At 38.5% G+C, this 22712-nt stretch overlaps 1 protein-coding gene across 1 annotated transcript in view; it reads right to left on the bottom strand.

The window, feature by feature from the left end:
* The window catches only part of LOC134658857 (uncharacterized), an 81039-nt gene extending 58618 nt beyond the window's left edge, over positions 1-22421 (bottom strand). The window contains exons 1-2 of the mRNA XM_063514528.1: positions 20400-22421; positions 10901-10971 (exon numbers count right to left, since the gene is read on the bottom strand). Coding sequence (XP_063370598.1) covers positions 10901-10971; positions 20400-22182 — 1854 coding nt within the window. The 5' untranslated portion in view covers positions 22183-22421. The remainder of the gene's footprint in view (positions 1-10900; positions 10972-20399) is intronic.
* Between the last annotated feature and the right edge of the window lie 291 nt (positions 22422-22712).

Genomic DNA, 22712 nt, shown 5'->3' with positions numbered 1-22712 from the left:
CGACGTCGTATCGTGGGACGACAGAGTAAGTTACGCATTTATAATATTAGTAGGGATAATTGGATTTCAGCGCTAGGATACTGGCATTAAGGGCCACCCTACACTAGCGTCTTTTGAGCGTCGGCGTCTAGTCAACTCTATGGCTGCTGCACGACATCATTTTCCATAGTGAAACCATAGTGCCATAGTCCAACCAAAAGACGCTAGCGTGGGGTCTCTCTAACACAGCGGTCGGCAACCCGCGGCCCGCGGGCCGCATGCGGCCCGTGAACCTGTCACTTGCGGCCCGCGAGCCTCCCTGGCTATTTTGTATGTAATATTGACAAACGACAATGTCTAGTCTAGTCATAAATATTAACTAAGTGCGGCCCGCGTCAACTTCGTTACCTACTATGTGGCCCTTGGCTGCTAAAAGGTTGCCGACCGCTGCTCTAACAGAATAGAAAATGTGCGCTGATGACCCTAACAATTCTTAACCAATCGAATTCCGATCCGATAGGCCAACAAACCCCACGAAGTGACTATTCTGAGCGCACGACGCGATTTCAATTGTAAACCATTCATTAAGGCAGCCGATATGATGAATGACAAGCGTGGAGCGGTGTATACATTTCATTTAGAATAGAATACCGGCCAAGTGCGAGTCGGACTCGCGCGCGAAGGGTTCCGTACCATTACGCAAAAAACGGCAAAAAAAAGTTTGCTGTATAGCAGTCCCAACTTAAATATTTATTTTATTTTGTTTTTAGTATTTGTCGTTATAGCGGTAACATAAATACATCTGTGAAATTTTCAACTGTCTACCTATCACGGTTCAATAGCTACAGCCTGGTGACAGACAGACAGACGGACAGTGGAGTCTTAGCAATAGGGTCCCGTTTTGACCCTTTGGGTACGAAACCCTAAAAATGAAGGTGCCAAGGGTTGTGTTTCCATAGAAAATTTGAATAGCACGCCTTTTTAACAAGCTTTTATTAGGTTGATGTGTATTTAACTATGTAATGGAATCTTCTAAGTTAAATTTGATCCACTTCCCGGTTTCCGATTGAGCTGAAATTTTGAATACACATGTAAGTCGGGTGACAATGTAATATTATGGTACCATCGAGCTGTTCTGATGATGGAGACAGGAGGTGGCCATAGGAACTCTGTGATGAAACAACGCAACCTAATTGTGTTAGGGGTTTTTAAAATTGTCTCGATGAGTATTAGTTGTCTGTCGTAAGAAAAGTACAGTCAGCGATAAAAGCTTGTACCAAAAATGAAATTTCTGCCAAAAACTTATTCTACTGACAAAGTGCGTTTCCCAGAGTTGATCAGCGACATTACCAATCACCCAACAAAACAGTTTCCCAACGTTGCTCGCGCCGATTGGTCATCAACTGAAATAAGTATTATAATGAAAACTCCGTTAACTACGCTTACATTACTTACTGAGACGTGATTAGTTTAGTTAGGGTTCCGGCAAAATGGTTTGGTTTATGAAATGAAATGAACAAGACAATAGACCTACTAAGTTATTTTGCAAAGATATTTGGTTTTACACATTAGGAACACGTTATTTATTTAGCGCTCAGTGCAGTGGTGTCGGTTGTTGTAATTTAAATGATAGATTAAGTTGAGCATGTCATGAATGTAAGTAGTTTCTTAAGTTAAAAGATATTCTATTGTTGTATAAAATCTACCGCGGATGGAGTATCGTTTACCGGTACTTTTGTAATTAAGTTTAGATATTGTGTTGTAATTACCTGAATAAATAAAGAAAGAACCGAAAAAGACTGAATTATTGTCAGTCAATAATTTAATTAACAAACAGATTGACAGACATTGAATAAAATACAGAAACAGACGAAAACAACGTGTTATTGTGTAACTAAATCAAATGTACTAGTTGCATAATATAGAGTTGTCATACGTCAGGAGGGTTTTCAGGGTGATCCGGTAGTCCGAACTTTCGTCAGGATCATGGTATAATAATATACTCCGCCTGGTACTCTCTTCCGAGATTTGCGAATGACCTAACTGTCACTTGCCTACGTCATCATGCTGTTTACAGGTTCTCAAACTTTAAAATGTGGGAGAATTTTAACCAACGGTGAAAATTATTTTAACGGCATTAATTTTAAGTTATTCATGTAGAAACATAGTAAAATAAAACAAATCTATACTGCACTTTTCACTCCTACTCTTACAGTTCCGAATAGAGCAGCCAACCATTTTCGTAACAAAACATTAATTGCCAAGCTTACGACGTGAAAAGTTTGGAAAACACTGCGACTGCTGACACTGAGCGAGAAGGAAATAACAATTAACACGCGTTCGACAAGGACGGTCGGTCAGGGACAAAATGGCGGATTGTCAAATGTGACAGCGCTATCCTGTGTTTCCAGTAGTGTAAACAGAATTACCCGAACGTCTGAAATTTCTTTCGTGAATCGGAAGATATTGCTAACGAATAATTAAAAATGACGTGTTATTGTAAAATTTAAGATAAAATACATATAAATGAAAATTATTAAATTATAAAGAAATAAATTAACTTATTAACCATAGATATAATGTACCCATGTAACATGTTATGTTGAAATAAAGTGGCAATGTTATTGTGACGTAGGCAAGTGACACTCTGGGAAGAGAAGACCATGTTTTATTAGACCATGGTCAGGATATTAATTTTTTCGTATGGTACCTAACCCTAGTTGTATGACTTGTATGTATTTGAATACCTTAACTACCATGAGGCCTAAATTTGCCAGCCAAACGAACTTGAAGTCTTAATTCAGAAATGAATTTTGAGTCTCATTAGCTCATTACTGACCCGATAAGGCATCGATAGGAACTAGGAAGCGATGGGTTAAAACCAAGATTAATTAAAGATAAGTTATCCTTTAGCCGCCCATATAACAAAACTTGCCAAGACAAATGCAATATTTTTTTGTCAATATGTATGTAATGGGAGCCCTTTTTATAGGCCTCTCGGCGCGGCAGATGTTATTAACTGAATGGATGAATCCCTAATCAGATATTTGAGTCCATCCTGTATTTTTTCACAAAAACCACAAACCTCAAGAACGACCAGAACCCTCCCATACCCATGCGTAACTTTTTGAACGTCATTCATTTCGTGAGTCATAGAACTCATAGATCGTTGACCGACTCCCGCGCCGAACTTCCTCTTGTCTCTGGCTTCTCGTTCCCATTGGTTGGCTGACCGAGTGAACCATTCTAACGTGATCTTTGGATTACCAGGGAACGGAACCTTTGGAAAAAGTATACTATGAAGACCACATCTTTAAGACCAACACAATTTAGACTACAAAATAAGTAAATGTTTCAGTATTTTAATAGTTTTAGTCACGAACCCTTCCTAAAGAAGACTCAAAACCATTACAAAAATTTCAAAGATGTATATGTGAAGAGTCATAGCTAGCATCAGAATCATAAGATCTATGGGCCATACCATACCCTTTTGTGCCCAACGGTGGGAGTAAAAAAGACGCGCGTGTGTGTGTGTGTGTGTGTGTGTGTGTGTGTGTGTGTGTGTGTGTGTGTGTGTGTGTGTGAGTGAAGTTTAAGTAGTTTATTTATTTATGACATACATGGAAAACCAACAGCTATAAAGGGGTTGTGCACAAATCACGCGAGGTGTTTTCGGCTACTTTTTGACCCCCTCCCCCTTGGTGATATTTGGTGAGGTTTTTGGCTACCCCCCCTCCTCACGTGTATTTTTTTGATTTTTTCTCATTCGACCTAATTTTTAGGGTTCCGTAGCCAAATGGCAAAAAACGGAACCCTTATAGATTCGTCATGTCTGTCTGTCTGTCCGTCTGTCCGTCTGTCCGTCTGTCCGTCCGTATGTCACAGCCACTTTTCTCCGAAACTATAAGAACTATACTGTTGAAACTTGGTAAGTAGATGTATTCTGTGAACCGCATTAAGATTTTCACACAAAAATAGAAAAAAAACAATAAATTTTTGGGGTTCCCCATACTTCGAACTGAAACTCAAAAATTTTTTTTTCATCAAACCCATACGTGTGGGGTATCTATGGATAGGTCTTCAAAAATGATATTGAGGTTTCTAATATCATTTTTTTCTCAACTGAATAGTTTGCGCGAGAGACACTTCCAAAGTGGTAAAATGTGTGTCCCCCCCCTGTAACTTCTAAAATAAGAGAATGATAAAACTAAAAAAAATATATGATGTACATTACCATGTAAACTTCCACCGAAAATTGGTTTGAACGAGATCTAGTAAGTAGTTTTTTTTTATACGTCATAAATCGCCTAAATACGGAACCCTTCATGGGCGAGTCCGACTCGCACTTGGCCGCTTTTTTAAGTTACGCGCTGCTAAATTTCGTAAAATAAGATACCTAATAGCGAGCTATTTATTTTCAGCTATTTTGAAGTGCGGAGTGAGATTCATGTTTAACGAAACGGAGAAAAGGGATCTATCTACTCATGATGTGATAGGTATTTTTTCCCAGTTTCGTTCACTGTAGACAAATACATGTGAGGTCTCCTTATGCCCCCCTCCCTCGAACGTCAGCACAAACATGTCTAAGAGCTACAATAGATTATCCGGGCCTTTACTCGCTCGTGCTATTGGAATGACACTTTTTTCTGGTGTTAATTATGACTTCTCAAATTGACGCGTTAACTTGATGATCTCATTGTTTTCTGTTAGTTTTAAAATGTAAACCGGGTATTTATGTAAAGCTGTTATATAGTATTATGGCGATTAGATTATATGACTTAGATAATGAGTGTCGCAAGTTTGTTGAACCTAGCTAGTTTATAGAGTTATGTATTACTAATACGTTCACTTACACGCATATGTTTAAGTTACGAGTTCGTTCACGTAGACATTTAACTGATGCCTTCTATCCGCGTTCCCCTTAAACGATACTCCGAATCATTTTTGCTTTACAGGATAAATTCGGGATTAAGAAAATCTCTTTTCCCTAGGTGAAAACTCACCTACCTAAACCCGTTCGGCTATTTTCATATGATTGAGCAAAACCATTTTAAATATTTTAATGTAAAGAGTAAAAATAAAATTACTACTTAATGTAAAAAGTCACTATTTAAATAATTCCATGACTACACCTAACATTTTGTTCTTTAAAAAGGCACATGGGTAAAACAATTTAAACCCAAACCAAAGTCGTAACTGCAATTGTGTAACAGTATTAAGTAGTAAAACACTTAAACTAATATTGTTAGGGGACAACTATCAACATTGACCTTTCATGTTATACGTACTAATACTGGTAAGTAGTAGTAAATTGTGATTTAGGGGCTACCGTCGTGTTATTAGTTTTAGTATGTAGCCCTCATGACAGGAATATTACGTGTTTTATTAGATTATCGTTTATAAAACTTGAGTACGAGGGGTATTATTATTTTTATCAAACAGTAAAGAATCCCTGTCTAGTTGCGTTTAACTTTTCACCCTGTTATTAATAATGTTTAACAAAAATAACAACATATTCGGAAAAAAATAGTTATATTTAAGGACTTAAAAATGTGGACTTATATTAAAATGACCAAACTAGCTGTTTATACAACATGGCAACCCAACCCATGTAAATCCTGATCAATCGAAAATGAAAGATATCGTTATGTCTAAAGCTAAATGATAAAATCCATTTCGTTCTTTTAGAAGGAACCTGAGAATCGAGGTTAAATTAGACTCAAATTACACAGAGTGCTTCCTGTAACAGGAGCAATAAATTAAACTGTAGGCTGTACTCCTCAAACTGACCAACATTTGTTCAGCAACTTTTGAAAATAACTCAGGTTTTGATTTTTATTACACTTTAAAGTTTATTCTAAGACGCAATGTATTGCAAATTTTGTTATGTTTAAAGCGTGACAAGCAACGTCAAATACACTGATGTCAGCGTACATTGAAGGCAATATTTATTTTGTATGAAAAAGAGGAAGTCTAAAGGATTCATAATTTTTAAAAGTTGCTGAACAAATGTTGGTCAGTTTGAAGAGTACAGCCTACAATTTAATTTATTGCTCCTGTTACAGGAAGCACCCTGTATATGTACTAATTCACAAACTTCGAAGCAGTTTAAGTTTGTCAATAGCCATGATTTAATTTTAACCGATGACACAGCATCGAACAATCCTCTCAAACTATCACATTAGAAATAGGTATGCGAAGTTGCTAACCTACCGGCCAACTACATAAGACCTTCCTTGTATTAAGTTTAATACAGAAAATAAGTCCAAAATATAATGGTCAGTCAAAGATGGAATGAGTCATTCTGTCGCAATGTAGAACAATGCAGTGTTACATTTGAAAGCTATAATTTGCATTAAATTCAAGGGTCGTAAATATTTATGAACTATGAGTTCGTGTCATGACTTAGGCCAGATATTATTATAGATAGGCGGGTCACTGTGTCCTCGTAGCTTAGGCGTTGGTCTCCGGATGAAGTCCTCCGTACGCCAGGTATGTTGACACGTTGTAGGAAGACACAATCTAGACATGACAAGTGTAGAGCGCAGCGTATGGAGTCAATCTCTATCAGCAGCGTATGAAACCATGTATACACATTGTAAATAAGTCTTCAAATGGGTTAAAAATAAATTTAAATCTGCGACGTTTGAAACTCAGTTTTTTAGCTCATACTTTTGCTTTACCCTGGTTCTATTGCCGATCCGCTAATAAGTCATTTATAATAAATTACTTTCCACTATCGGTTATATCATTTTTAACATCCGTTATGCAATTTTTTTCCTCGTTTTCACTTCATCGATCAAAATCAACCGTGAAATAAGTTCGGCCTAGGACATTAGAATTCTTTCAGTGAAAGTTTTCACAAAAACATTTTCGCATTGTGATTTTACGAAAATAGTTTAATGTCCCGTTTTTTTTTCTGACTTACTTCCTATATTCTGTCAAGTTTTTTTGATAGAAATCATGGCAAGACTTTCGTTTAAAAAAAAGGATTTTTAGTTGTTGGAATTTAGATATGTATAACCATAAACTCATGCAATAAACACACATGAATCACCTTTACGACAAATCTAATGTAATACCTTTAAACGAGCAATTCTTGCATATATATATATATATTTCGGGGATCTCGGAAACGGCTCTAACGATTTCGATGAAATTTGGTATATGGGGGTTTTCGGGGGCGAAAAATCGATCTAGCTAGGTCTTAACTCTGGGAAAACGCAAATTTTTGAGATTTTATTTGTTTTCCGAGCAAAGAACTCGGTCTCCCAGATGTTGTATTTAATGGCAGTAATTCAGTTTTTTTTTTTGCCCAACATCCGTATTATATGTATTTCTTTCCTTGGGCCCGTTTATACAATTATTAGTGTTTAGTACGAGTTCAATAGTTCATATATTTGCTACTTGCGTTTACTAGCAAAAATATGATTTCGCGCTAAACACTAATATCCTCATCGAACTTTCTTTTATTTCTATAAGAGTTCGATACTCTAATTTAATTTGTACTTGTACAAGTACGCCGGGACTTGTGAAGACAAATATGTTTCCTTAATATTGCCTATATGCAATTGTAGTCATAGTCATACTTCAGTTGACACATTGTCAAATAGAATGAGAATTGGAGATAATTGAGCCGACGAAACTACTATTTTTTGCCGTGACCAGTGTAAGAAATCATCGCTGTTAGTCATCTAACATACTCAGCAGAAAAACAAAAGAAATGCCGAGTGCTATTTATCCAAACAAGACCTACAAAGTGATTTGCCACTACGAAGCTTGTGGCCAAAACTGTAGGTGGACGTAGGTACTGATGAAAAATATTCAATACCTTCAGTTACTATGCCATTGCCCACCAAAGAAAAAACAACACACGATCAGTAGTGATTCACCGTACACCGTTCCATCGCCATTTTAGTCGGCCATTTTTTACCGCGTAATTTTGACAGGTGACTCATTCGGAATTTCGTACTTGATCTTATTTTTTTTCCAGCACACTATGGCATCATTCATTCAGCCAACCGTTTTAAGATGCTATCTTTTCTTTGTTCCAATGTTAATTCGTGAAACAGGTGGATCGAAACAGTAATTTATCTAAATATCTATTTAACTGTAGTATGACTAATCCATATACAGTTATTTTAATCGTGACAGACTAATAAATAAGTGGAAAAGACTTCCTTGTCTGTGGTTTTATTGAAAAAAGGCAGCATGAATTTACTGAAATAACTCAACTTTTCAATTTATCTTAGTATTTATTTCCTTAGTAGTAAGATTGATTTTGCCTTGTTATATGTGTTTGTGTGAAGTTAGACACGTGTTGAGCGTCTGCTTGTCTACAGAAGAGTTATTTGGGTGTATTTGTTTAAATGAGTAATGTATTTACATTGTAACAAGTTAACAGTTGGGGTTAAAAAACTTTTATATAATTTCAATGTGGTTCCAATTACATTTGATGGGTTCCGCATAGGAGCTTATTTAGTTTTCTTTTATTTCTGGTTCCGGTAGGATACGGTGCTCATTGTCTCAAATAGACAAACCAGTGAGAATAGAATTCTGGCCATAACAATACATATCGAAACCTGTCTAGCAAAGTGCGAGATAAATTATTTAAAAACTTATTATGTACGAGTATGTATATCCTCTAGCCAAGCAGAGGTCTCCCATTCAAATCTATTTTGAATCTTTGTTTCAACAACTCAAAATGCAATTGCGTTGTCGTGTCAAGTTTTGATGTCTGGGTAGCTAGAAGATAAATACATTTTTACAAGTATTAGTAGGTAACGTAAGTATAGGTCTTACACATTGAAGTGCTTTCAGTTTTATTTTAAACTCAATAACTGTTAGCTAGGAAGTCGCTTCTGCAATCCATTAAATTGAATTCCAGCTCGCTTTATTGCGAGAGCACTAGTCGCCCGGTAAGTATATTAAATACAAGCACTGTGTTCTCGAGTTCAAAGGAATTATAACCTTTTTAAATTGTTTCAATAACGCAAGAAGTATATTCAAATGGGGAAGTCAACTGTGGAAATGATATTGCCATAGATCACATAGATGGTAATTGAAAAACTAAAACTGGTACGACTGAAGTTGTTTTTTATTTGGGAAAATAACTCATTGCTTCGTCCCGAACTGTTCTTCCACTGATACCACCTAATAACTCTTCCCTCATAAGTTCCAGAGTAATTTTTGATTTCATGACAGTTTAAAATTAGATTTGAAATTTGTCCTTTTAAAAGGACATTAGGTTGCTATAGTTGAAAGGTTCCGGATTAAAACCATGGAATCACTTACTTCTGTCTGTTTCTCTAATTACATTTTTAAAATCGTCATCTTCAAAACCGCTAAAATGAGGAGTTCAGTACATTTTCCTTTGCAAAACCAAAACGGCGAAGAGAAATTTCCCTCTCTGTTCCACTCCACATACCCCTTGCATAATTACCTCGCAGAGAAACTTCAATTATATTAATCTGGTTAAGTAATCTTAAAACAATTGCTTTTTATACCCCCGCGGTGGCAAACAAGCATACAACCCACTTGTAAGACAGAGTCGTACTTTAAAGGACGATAGATTTTTTCAGCTCGCTGAAAACTAAAGTAATATATAATATTTACTACACAAAAACTAGAAGTACGAAGTTAATTATAAATATTTATTAAGAAAATAAATGTTTAACAATTAAATCAGGTAGTCAGGTACTAAATTGCTTTCCTTCTTGCTACTTGAATGGCACAAACATAGTGAATATTTTGAGACTTCTTGGGCTTGTTTCCTAAAATCAATTGATGTGTTAGTTTCTGTAGTAAGAAAGTATCTAATACAGTGTAAACTCTATATAGCGACACTCAAGGGACCGGAGAATTTTTGGCGTTATAGAGAGTCTTCGTTAAATAGAGAGAAATTAATATTAAAGTAAATCAACTATAGGCAAAAATGTCGACGTTATAGGGAGTGAAACGTTATATCGTGTGACGTTATATTACATGGAGTTTACACTGTAATTTTAAGTTTATTTCTATAACCTTGAGCGACCCCAGGAAGCCAAGGACAACGACAAAGATTCTCTACAACTTTTCCTATAAATCCCATGATTAAAAGCGTTCTTGAAGAACACAACTCCTCTCTGTATCTGCCATGCGTCACAACCAACAAAATTGACATTCTGTTGCGATGCTCTATTCATAAGTGCTTGTTGCTAGGCCTACATGAATAAAGTATATTTTTACTTTGACTTTGCTCCGGCACCGGCAAGCTCTTCGCATTGCTGGATACGTTTAATATTGAAGAAGATACGTAGCTTACATAATGTTTAACGCAGTAGCATAATAGAGTGTCGTGCGTTGCACTTTTGAACTTCGTTCTACAGTCAGCAGCAGAAGTTGCTAAGCGGGTGAGGTGTTCAAAATTACCTTGACGCGCTCTTATTCTATTAACCATAAAGCCGCGTCAAGTTCATTTTGAACACCTCGCCCGCTTAGCATTTACTGCTGTTGACTGTACTTTGCCTGGGACTGCTGTGTGCAACCGAATAAGTTCGTACGTTGCACATGCCCAAGCCAATTCTTAGAATTATTTCCGTTATATACATCTTTTTGATCTTTTTAAGGTATGATTTATTGTAATAATATTACAAATGTAGTATAAGTATAAGCATTGACGTCGTATATCTCGGGACTGGTCTTGCGGGCAATAAGAATGGGGCATGAATGGGGCCAATACAGCGGTGTGACACCGCTACAACGCGATTGGTTGATGAGTTCGCATCACGCGCGCGCGGCCGCAACTAGTTGCGAGATTGCACGATTGGCTCGAATTCGTGAGTGACACCGCTGAACTGAGCTACCATTTTTAGTGCACGTATAGTCCTGAGATATAAGTCAAAGGTACAAGTATGTACTGTAATAAAAGTAATGGACTTACCGGTGTATGCCTGCGCAGTAAGGTCCCCACAGGGCTGGGGATCTTGGTCGCACTGCCATGCGGGCTGCGGGCTGCAAAATAATACAACAGTTAGTTCATCCATTTATTTATTTAACCTCCTATGTCCCGGCGATAGGACAACTACAAATAAAATTCATGTTTTTGAACTCTTATAGAAATAAAGTTCGAAATTCAAGTTAAAAAATTTTGACCAATTGAAAAAAAATCGCTCTCATCCAAAAATTTATGTAGAGAACCGGTAACCCCAGGAAAAATAATTACGGGCATATACATATTGGTTAAAACAATATCTAAGTTAATATCTATCGGCATATTAATAAAATATGTTTCGTCACTTTCGTCTTAAAGAAAGACATCACTCATATGCTCAAGAAGAATGACAGCACTGTTCATTTTTAAAGATATTTCCATACTACACTATATGACTGAATTCGTGGCATTTGAGTGTTTCTCTGCCCACCTGATATTCGGTGTTACAAAGGCGAAAATCGATTGTTCCATTTGAACCCGGAATCACACGCGCGGTCATTTACCGCGTGAACTTCAATATTTCACCGACCACGTGCGTGTACCACACTTCCTTACTTCAGTTACTTCATTCTAACTATTCTAAGTTTAGTGTAGGAAGACAGTTACTTCATTCCGAGTTTAGTTTAGGAAGACGCTATGCTTCCACTTCTGAGCACAGGCCTCCTCGCACAAGAGGATTTCCCAATTTCATATTTCACAACTTAGAATTTCTGGCTCCTCTACACTATCGGCGATGATAGACGATGACTGGAGGGCACAATTCGCTAGGTGCACGACTGGTGCTGCCCTCATTTGGGCGGACTTTCTACGTTAAATCTTATGGAGTAAAATTAGTTCAAGCGGCTGCCACTAGTACTAATGGCGGACATTCCATAAGATTACCTGTGTTTGCGACGATCAGCGCCACTTCCCCCTCCACCGACTTCGCACCTTGCCAATAGCGTAGATAGGGTTGCCAGATGGTCGGGATTCGGCGGGATTTTCCCGATTATTAGCATGTGTTCCCGATTCCCGATAAAGTGAAAATTGTCGAGCGAGCGAGCGACCCGCGTCGAGCCCGTCCGCGTGGCGAGATCGGGCAGAGCAGCTGACGTAGTGCCAGTAATGTAAAATATCGTTGTTTTTAATACAATTAATTTAATTTGAATGGTATTTTTTCCCGACTTAAGGCCCAAAATCCCGTAAAATTTATATTTTTTCCCGATAATAGCGTCTTTCGATCTGGCAACCCTAAGCGTAGACTCGTAGAAGGCATACTCGGCAGTCCCCGCCAAATTGTGACAATATTTTAAACCTTACTGCTAAGACACAAGGACTACCAGTGAATCAGATAGTCAGTTAAAAGTGTTGGTCTTAAGAAGTTACTAATACCTACCTAACCTAAGTACCTAACAAGCTCTGCTTTGGGTCTACATATATCGTTCTGTGTGAGTTGTCCCACTTGTCCCCAAAAACCTACACCACTCGTAAGAAAAAGTTGATTGACTCGTATTTACGTCAGTCAATTTTACGTCATGCTTACAATATTAATATTAAATATCTGGGCGACCGAGCTTTGCTCGGAAAACATACAAAAACACAAAAATGCGCGTTTTCCCAGAGACAAGACCTAGCTAGATCGATTTTTCGCCCCCCAAAACCCCCATATAGCAAATTTCATCAAAATCGTTAGAGCCGTTTCCGAGATCACCGAAATATATATACATATAAATAAATAAATAAACAAGAATTGCTCGTTTAAAGGTATAAGATTACAAACCACAACCCACAAGACCCACATACATACTCTATGTACACTACGATTAACATATGTGACGTTATCTATGAAAAGGGAGCTTATTGTCGATGGCGCTTACGCCATTATTAATGATGCTCCCATGATGCTCCGATATAAATACAATGCCGCTCGACGCTGTGCGGCGTAAGCGCCATCGACCATAAGGTCCCTTTTCATAGGTAATGCCCCATATACCAACATATTACCATGAATAGCTATTAAAATAACTTTGTAAGAGTATTGCAAGAATTTAGAACATTACAAGCCGCGATTGTAAGAGTTGTAACAGTGTAAAACGATGGTATTTATACTTATTTGAAATGAAACGCTATAGTGTTATTTAGTGCAGAAAAAACATTAATTAGGCAAGTGGATAATCTATTCATCTATTGTAACCAAATGTCGTAAGGGCCGTCACAAAAAGAAAAGAACGGTCTTTTGTTTATGATCAACCAATAGAATAAATAAAAGAGACCCCACACTAGAGTTTCCCGAACGTCAAGGTCTAGTCAACTCTATGGCTGCTGCTCGGCGACGTTGACGCAACTGCGCAGCGACCAGCGACGCCAATTTCCATATACGGCTGACTAGACGATGACGCTCAAATAATGCTAGTATATAATTATAGTAGAGCCTTTGCCCACAAGGCTCTACTATATGAAAATTTGCCATGGTTAAGGCAAAATATTTTCAACTGCTGTTTCAACACATGTACATTGATGCGTATAATATGTACCACAATGACACAGACACGTAGTGCGCACATATACACTAAAACGATTTTTACATTTTGTGTCATTAACTAAAACAGAACTTACCTAAATATGTAATGGCTATTTACTATGAATTTCGAGGCGTCTATATAATCCGATTGGTTTGCCTAAACAAAGCTACATAAGCGGCTTATTACGTAGGACTTAAAGTAAAAGTAAGTCAAAGCCAAAAATGTATCGGCTTATCCATGAATATCTTTAAGACACGTGCCATCGCCCACACTATTAACGGACAGTTCGTAAACCTTATTACAAAAGTCATAAGGTCTACCGATGGACAGTGTTGCTGTTTGTACTTAGAAGATTTACTTACTTATTTAACCTCTAGCCGCCCAGAGGCCTATAAAAAGGTCTCCTGTTCCATTCTAATTTGAACTTTGTGTTGACAAAATAAAATTTCATTTTGCTTGGCAAGGTTTGACGTATGGGCGGCTAGATCCGCTAGATGTTAAGTATTAATAACAAACTGGCTGCACTTTACAATAAATGGATGTAATGGATGGTGGGGATGGAAGGATTCGGCCTTGTGTGAATGCGGCGAGGACATCCAAACCATAGAACACATAATCGAACGCTGCCCTCTGCACTAGAGAAGACCTGCTGCAACTCACACCCGACGCAGCAGCGTGGCTCAACTGTTTAAATGTTGACCTAATAATTGTATTGTTTTGGACATCTTTTATTGTTTCGCGATAATTGTATATATGTAATTGCCTATTTTGTAAAACATGCCATACGACTAAATAAATTTACAATAAATAGACTTGTGTACTGTGTCATTAAGTCTAAATAGTTTAATGAAACGTGGAAATAAACGTAACATGGGGACGATTGGTGGGTATTACGTGCCAATAAGGACAAGCACTATCGAATTTGGGGTCATCCATTAATTACATCACACGAATTTCTAGGTTTTCTGACCCCTCCCCCCCTCCGTGTCACACTTGGTTACATTTGTCAGACCCCTCCCCCCCTGGTGTAACGTCACATTTTTTCAACGAAATCGTCAAATATTTATGTAATATTTTATCAAAATATTTTTCACAAAAGAAATATTAGTAATTTTACAACCCAAAACTGATTGGGACAGAAATTTAAACGAATAAAAACAATTATCGTTCCAAAAACTTGTTTTATACCGTATTTATCAATGATAAAAAATAAAATAATTTAAATATTTTTTTGTTACTGATGAAGTTAAAGTTACTCCCCCCTCCCCCTTGTCACAGCATGTCACATTTTCTTTACCCCCTTCCCCCCCTAAACGTGTGATGTAATAAATGGATGACCCCTTTCATACAAATAAGTAGGTACTATTTACGTTTAGTTTTAGTCTGTCGAATTCAAATCAAACACATCGTCATAAAGCAAAGTTGTTGAGTTTTCTTGGCCACTTCTTTCGAGCTTCTTACAATATAAGCCATTTAATGTAACCGTCACTCATATCACGGCCTGTTAATAAACAAAGTCGAATAGTAAGTAGTAACAACATTCGTTCACATGTTTTAGAATACGCATATCATTCACAGATGCGTATAAAACAATAACCACACATTAAACCACATGGTTCAGTTGGCAACTAGAAAATGGTTCAAATAAAATTTGCTTTCTCCCTAAGTGGCCAATCATAACGCATTACCTATGCAAACTATTCTAAATCGGTCAAACATTTAGAAAAACATGCTATTTCGAAATGGTTATAAACAGGGCTCTTAAACAAAATGATTCTTAGGCACGAAATGATACGTGATGGATTTTAGGTCGCAATTTTAAACATAAAAAGGATTTTTGGAAACATTCTTGGCATTATTCATAGCTTGCAGGCCCAATACTCATTATAGGTATATAGGTATCCATATAGATAGGTATTAAATATTGTAGTAGAGAAGGGTTAACAAGTATTGGCTATCGTATTTGTAACATTGCTATAAGTGAAACTAAACCAACTCAGACCCTTGGCAAATTCATTAAATAAGGGGCAATGGGGGGCCTGTGCTCACGGCCTCTCGGTCCAATTGGGGCCTCTTTCGGAGCTGGTCCCGAATGAATGAATGAATGATCGTTTATTTACATATGCGTTAAATTTTCATTTACAGAACGATTATTGTTTTACCGTAGGGTTTTGCCCGCTTTGCGACCCTGACTGAATATGTAAATTCATGACGCCAAATGATGATATTATATAGTGTGTCAAAGGACTGTCTCCTTTCAAACATAGACAGAGAGAATCATACTATCTTTGTCTTACACTAGTACTAGCACCTAAAAGAAAAGGATGAGTATAGTTTTTTTTGTTCCTATTTACTGACAAATATTATACATATTGCCATGTGAGAGAACCCTTGAGGCCAAAGCCCATAATAAATGTTTGCGATACTTTCTAATTTAGGCTAATCAGAAAGTACTAATGAAACCTAACCAATCCTTTCGTACCAGTGCTAATTGTCATGTAACATACAGCTGCCCTCATTTGAGCAGTTACATAACTCCCTCATCTTGAATGCGGCAGTAGGAGTAGTGCAACGTTCAATCTGGAGGTCGTGGGTTCGAATCCCGCCTCGTACATTGACGTATATGACAGGACTGGCCTTACGGGCTATAATAATGGGGCATGAATGGGGCCAGTACAGCGGTGTGACACCGCTACAACGCGATTGGTTAATGAGATCACATCACGCGCGCGATTGCTCGCAACTAGTTGCATTAGACTGCACGATTGGCTCGAATACATGAGTGACACCGCTGAAGTAGTACCATTTTTAGTGGTCGTAAGGCTCGTCCTGAGATATAGGTACGTCAATGGCCTCGTAGCAACAAGTTGTCGATCGAATTATATTGAATTTATAGAGATACTATACAGAGTTAACCTTATTCAAATTAGGAGATCTAAGTACCTATCCTGGCATATAATGAATGGATATTTATTATTCCAGTTCCACGCGTGTAACAGTTGGAAGCCTTCCCCATTCCACACTGTTATGACTGTTCCCGTCTTTGAAGCAGCGTATTTCATTACTGTTTACGCTTTAGAGCAAACTAGCGTGAACGACTGGGCGCGTTTGTAACTTTGTACTTTGTAGGGATGTATAAATTACCGTAGTAGACAAAGTATTGTGAAGCAGTAGTAATTACGAAAAACTGACTTTAGCCTCGTGAGTGCACGGTCCAGTACCTACCTAAATTTATGGAGAATAAAGGAGCCCACTGAAGAAATTATCCCTTTCTTCATAAATTTTAGTCTGTCAGTTAGAACAAAAAGTTGACAGCTCCGAACAACTGACAGGCCGATATCGTCCGGCGGACTGGTAATCAGTGGGCCCCTTAGGAGATAAAATTTATGAAGAAAGGGATAATTTTCAATGTCAGTCATATGGGCCGTTTTTCGATGTCAAAAATGTACTGAGAGCTTCGCCTCCACACAGCACGATAACAATTATAAGAAAGCACAAATTCAATTCGAATGCAGTCCGAAGTGAAGACAGCCTCGGCAGCTCGTTCAATTAAAACATAAACGTGAAATGTGCTCATAAAAATGGAGATTAGTACATTTATTACCAACATCCTTACGGGATAAGGCAATAAAATATTGAAGTACAAACATAAGATTCGGTTTGAAGGCTGCCTCTAATGTTACACAGTATATGAGTATACCTACTAGGTTTATTTGCGTAATTATATTGCCCTTGCATCTGGTTTTGTATATGTAAACCATTTAATTTTATCTTTATTCCGCAGATGAACGAAGCTGAAGACATGTTAAATAATCTCTATCACAATCTCTACCGGTGTGAGAGCTAAAAGTAGGTTAAAAAAACCGGCCAAGTGCGAGTCGGACTCGCGTTCCAAGGGTTTCGTACATGAAGTCCGACTCAGGCGTGAATGCACATGTCTAATAGGTTTTCCTGTCATCTATACGTAAAGAACTATTTTGTGTATTTTTTTCCCATTTTAGACCCAGTAGTTACGGAGATGAAAAAAAAAATGAATAAGTTTATTGTATAAATTTAGACATACAGTAAATCACGCCCCTGTGTCCTGATCTAGGAAACCCTGTGTTACAGGACCCAGTTTCGTTACTTATACTAGTTTCTTAATCTATATATTGGTAGGTACAAATTGTACACAGAGTTACGCTGAAACTTACAGATAGCGAGATTAGCGAGGCATTTTAACATATACATTATTTTTATTTGTGAACTGCATGTGTGTGTGTGTGTGTGTGTGTGTGTGTGTGTGTGTGTGTGTGTGTGTGTGTGTGTGTGTGTGTGTGTGTGTGTGTGTGTGTGTGTGTGTGTGTGTGTGTGTGTAAAGGGGGGAATGGTCGGACAGATAGACAGACAGACAGACGCACGAGTGATCCTATAAGGGTTCCGTTTTTCGTTTAAAGGTACGGAACCCTAAAAAAGCAAAATTTTGTATCCAACTTAGGGCTTGAAACGGTTTTACAGCAATGTCTTCTCAAAAATGTAGATGATTTAAGTACAGTCGACATCAAAGACATGTTTACATATTTTGCCTTATTCACAAATTCACATTTTGGCCACGTCTACCTCAATTTTAATATTTTATTTTTAGTTTCCCCGCCACACACATACAGCATAAGTATTATCATGCCGCGATCAGAAAGGGATTAGAAATAACAGATTTCCATACACTTACGTCAAAATCAATATGGATTGACAGCTATCTCTCCAATCCCTTTCTAATCGCGATTCAGTAATATTACTTTCCTTACTTATTCCTAAATCAGAATATTTCTATTTGTTTCTATGGTACGATATTTTAATAGCTTCAAATTATAAACAAATAAGTTATACGACCTAATGAAATCTTAATTGCTTCCATTTGATAACGAGTATAATTAATAAAAAACGAATCAAGTTGTATAAACAACGATCCCATTAGGTACTCTGTCTATGGCCAGGCGTGTCTCACTCCGCGATTTCGTCGCTTTGCTACAGGTAGCTAAAAGTACATCCGTTTGGCCCCAATTTTGGGGAAAGCCATAAGCCGCGTGTGGCGCTGTCGCCATCTAACGGCCATATCTGTGCTGATCGTAACAGACGCGTTTCGTTAGAGAGTGAGTCTTCTGTACTTAGTACTATTATTTATTCTGTGCTATGGCCCACTTTTTCTACGTTTGTGCTATCATTAAAATTTGAAACAAGATTTTCTTATCAAAATATTTAACTGTTGATTAAGATACTGACATTAAAAAATAAATGACGTTCAAAATATACACCTAACTTATCGGTGAAGTAACGCATGACGTCACGACGGTGCATTCTTATCTCGTTGCAGATAACGTGACGCAATCCATTCTCAACCTTACTGTAAACATTTAAGGTGCAATTCCGAAGGGAGCCACCCCGTTGCGAAATTAAGATATAGTTTAGATATGACTGATATGAGTAATTGTTGTAAACAGTAAATGTATAATAAATATGAAAGTTTGTTACGCTTCCGTGGACAGTTCACGAGCATTGGCAGGAAAGCACTGATGGCACGCTATTCTATTTCGTTTTTTTATGATCTGTTTTTCTACGCCCCAAATAGGACCATTACGCTAGTTTTCGTCCACTTGGGGGATTAGCAAATAATATCTTTTAATTTTAATTTGCTATTTGCGAAATACCATTTTTATGTAGATATATAGAGCTGGACGAAAACTAGTTCAATGACTACCTAGCTCACCAAACGAAAACCAAAAACTGCCAACTAGGGGAAATTATTGCCTAATTGTATTAGGCATCGTCCTATTTCCTGAGACATATATTATTACGCAGAAATAGGTACCTATTTACATAACATCCCTGCATACAATTAATACAGCAAAAAATACAATTTCATAATTTCATAATAAACGAACTTAGAAGGTTATCCTAAAAACGTACTGTTCTGAGCCAAAACATTATCCAAGTGGGTTAAGTGTTAAGTGATCAAAGATAAAGTAACTAGATTGCTCAATTCTAGGGCTGTAGACCATTGACGTATATCTCAGGACGGGCCTTACGGGCACTAAAAATGGTACATAAGTGCTATTCAGCGGTTTCACTCACGAATTCGAGCCAATCGTGCAGTCTAACGCAACTAGTTGCGACCAATCGCACGCGTGATGCGAACCCCATCAACCAATCGCGTTGCAGCGGACAGCGGTGTCACATCGCTGTACTGGCCCCATTCATGCCCCATTCTTATCGCCCGTAAGGCCAGTCCTGAGCGTATATCTCAATACTGTGTAGACGCTGTGGTTCGACAAAATACGAACAATAGTTGTTTAATGTTCTTGACATTTTGCAGTTAAAAAAATTACCTTTGACTAAGGTAACTGACCTTTCTAAGACCTTATTAAGGTCTTCTATTGGGCACTTCTGCGCGTCTTCATATGTGTCTTAACTCTTTTAAGCTTCTGAACTTGTTCTTGCCTAAATTAAATTACTTATTTCAAACGATTAGTTTTCAAAAGGCTGCTTGTTGCTTAAGTGATAATTATATAACTATTATACCTAGGTCTGTAGGCTTAGCACAGGAGCGCCGCGACAGTTTCTCGCCAGTAAGATAGATCTGTCCCTCTCTAATTAATACAGTTAGAAAAAGACGGGTAATCACGGCGTTACTGTACTAAGCCGTCTATTTCTTATGCTGTATGTATACAGATACAGGGTGGGTTTTTGAAAAGGTCAGCGTCAGCGCGGGTCGAAGCGACCTGCACGAGGACCTACTTACTAGGTTTTCAGTGAATAATATTGCATTTCCATGCATGCTAATCTACGGCAAACCTACAGGATGCAAGATACAGTGGAATAAAATAGATAATGTGGCCTAAAACCTTTGAAACGTACTAAAACATTCGCCAGACGAAATTCAACCTTAAACAAACATAATAAGGTCTACTCACGTTTAACGTGTCGCGGGCTGATAGGCGGCCGCACGTCGTCCACAGTAAAAGTCCCATTCAAGTCCTCCTTCCTCCCCAACGTGTGGTTATTGTAATTCTTAACACTCTCCGCCCAGTCCTGTATCCACGTCTTGTCACCCTTGCATCTGTTCAAGCTTAAATAGGACAGTCCCACTACTTGGTCAGACATTTGGTCATCCCTTACAGCTTTTTGAGCGTTTTTAAGGGCAGTGCTCTCAAATTTGGCTTCTAGAGGCTTGTTGGTTGGCAAAGAAACTGGTACTGAGGATTCTCTGGACAATCGGTGGATGTAGTCCGTTTGATCTATCTCGGATTTGGTTAGGCTACAACGTCTACGGACAGGGATTTCTAGTTTCGCTGGATATTTAGAGCTTAAAACACCTGAGGTAGTGACTGAGGTGAAGCTACCAACATCCCCGTCATCACCATGCTTCGGAGGCGACTTAGCAAAAGTCTTCTCTGTTATTGTTCGGACCCGATTCTTGATTTTCTCTAAGTAACTACGAGTAGATTTGATCTGTTTGGAAGTTTGTGCGGCCAAATCGGTATCTGAAGGCGATTCGTAGCAACATGAGATTTCTAGAACGTTTTTATCTTTAGAGGCTTTCGGGAATTCGAAAGTTTCATTTAGATTTGGACTTCGCAAGGAATCTCTTCTAGGTTCTTTCGTTATTACCCTGTTTGGATAGTCAAATACTAGCTCTGGGTCTCTTTCGCTACTCGGCCTGAAGATTTCCTCAATCGTATCATTCATTGAGCTTCCAAAAGTCCTGTCTATGCTCATTCTAGCTTTCTGTTCCTCTGTATAATTATCTCCTTCAATAGTGTATGTACCGGTAGAAGAATTTGAATGACCGTCAACCTCATCATCAATATATAAAGGCTCAACTTTAGGATTACATTTCTTAAACAACAAATCTGGCGTTTCAGACTGGGCTCGGACTTTGCGTAGTGGACTCTTCTCTGGAGTTGACAATCCATTATCCGGGGTCAAAATATCTAACTCTGGACTAGAAATATCAGTTAACAACACGCCTTCAGGACTCTGGTCTATTATATTTGGCATAGTCCGCTGATAACTAGAAGATAGATTCAAGGTACCATAACTTGGTGTTCTATGGACGTCTCTCAAGTAGGAACTGTTTGCATTTTTCAATGGCAGATTCAAACCTTGTCGGGACGTGAAGTTGTCACTCCTGGACATGATACTATCAACTATAGGACTTTTGGACGTTTTCTTAGGCTGAATATCATGGATGGGCGACTTGATATGTCTGTTTGTAATGGGACTGGTGATGAATTGGGCTTTATCTTGGGCTAATGGACTACTCCGGAGCTTTACTGAACCAGACAAACAGCTGTCTTCCTGGTCTGAGGAGAAGTAGCCCTCAGAGTTGTATCCTTGGGCTTTCCGAGGCAGCTTAGCGCTCATGGGAGGCTTCTGAGCCGTAGGGCTGGGTCGTGTCAAGCCAGCTGACATGGACTGCACCCTCTGGTGTCGTGCCTGCGATTTCTTCGCCAGTTCCTCTAGCCTGCGATTATCAACTGGCTTGGAAGCCCCGAAGTCGATCGTGAAGGCCATGGGGTGAGGCTTGGGCGTGCTCGGCTCGGATTTCTCGGCGCCCTGACCTGCCTCACCATTCTCGGTCGTCGTATCGAGACTTGGACTATCTGATGATGACTTCGACCCAGTATGATCCAACCCCGCGCTCTGACCCTCCGACAGAGGGCTGGACGCGTCCGCTTCAACACTAACACTCATATTTTCAAGGATTCACGCGATATAGTTGTGACATCATACGAACTATCAACGATTAGCACAGCCTTTGTTTCACTTCACCGTCGACGTAACGATCACAGCACAAAACGCGGAAATTATATATCATAGAATATTATCGAAAAGTGGAACGAGAACATTGTTAGAGCTAAAAAATTAACAATTATAAACTCTGCCTGTCGCGATAGTGGCCAGCGGATAAATATATACGACATGACAGATGTTTGTGACCAGGGGCCTGACAGCTTTAGTTCCATCACTGTAGTATTAGCGCTGGTATCGCACCCTGTTTTACGTAAACTGTGGTCTTTAGCTGTCAACAGTGTCAATTGAAAAAAATTGAATTTGACAATTCTCACTTTCAGTTGTTTTGTAAACTTTGAGTTGAGCGCCGCTAATCTTGTGTCCTCCTGCCGTCTTGGTTCAGTTGAGTACCCTGAGAAGCCACCCTCCTCTGGTTTGCAATACAATTGTCCTCCTCCCGTCTTGGTTGAGTTGAGTTCCTTGCGTCTGCC

Source organism: Cydia amplana, chromosome 23 (assembly GCF_948474715.1).
Source record: "Cydia amplana chromosome 23, ilCydAmpl1.1, whole genome shotgun sequence".
NCBI lineage: Eukaryota > Metazoa > Arthropoda > Insecta > Lepidoptera > Tortricidae > Cydia > Cydia amplana.
Note: the sequence above shows the minus strand (reverse complement) of the source record. Positions and strands in the feature narration are given on the sequence as shown.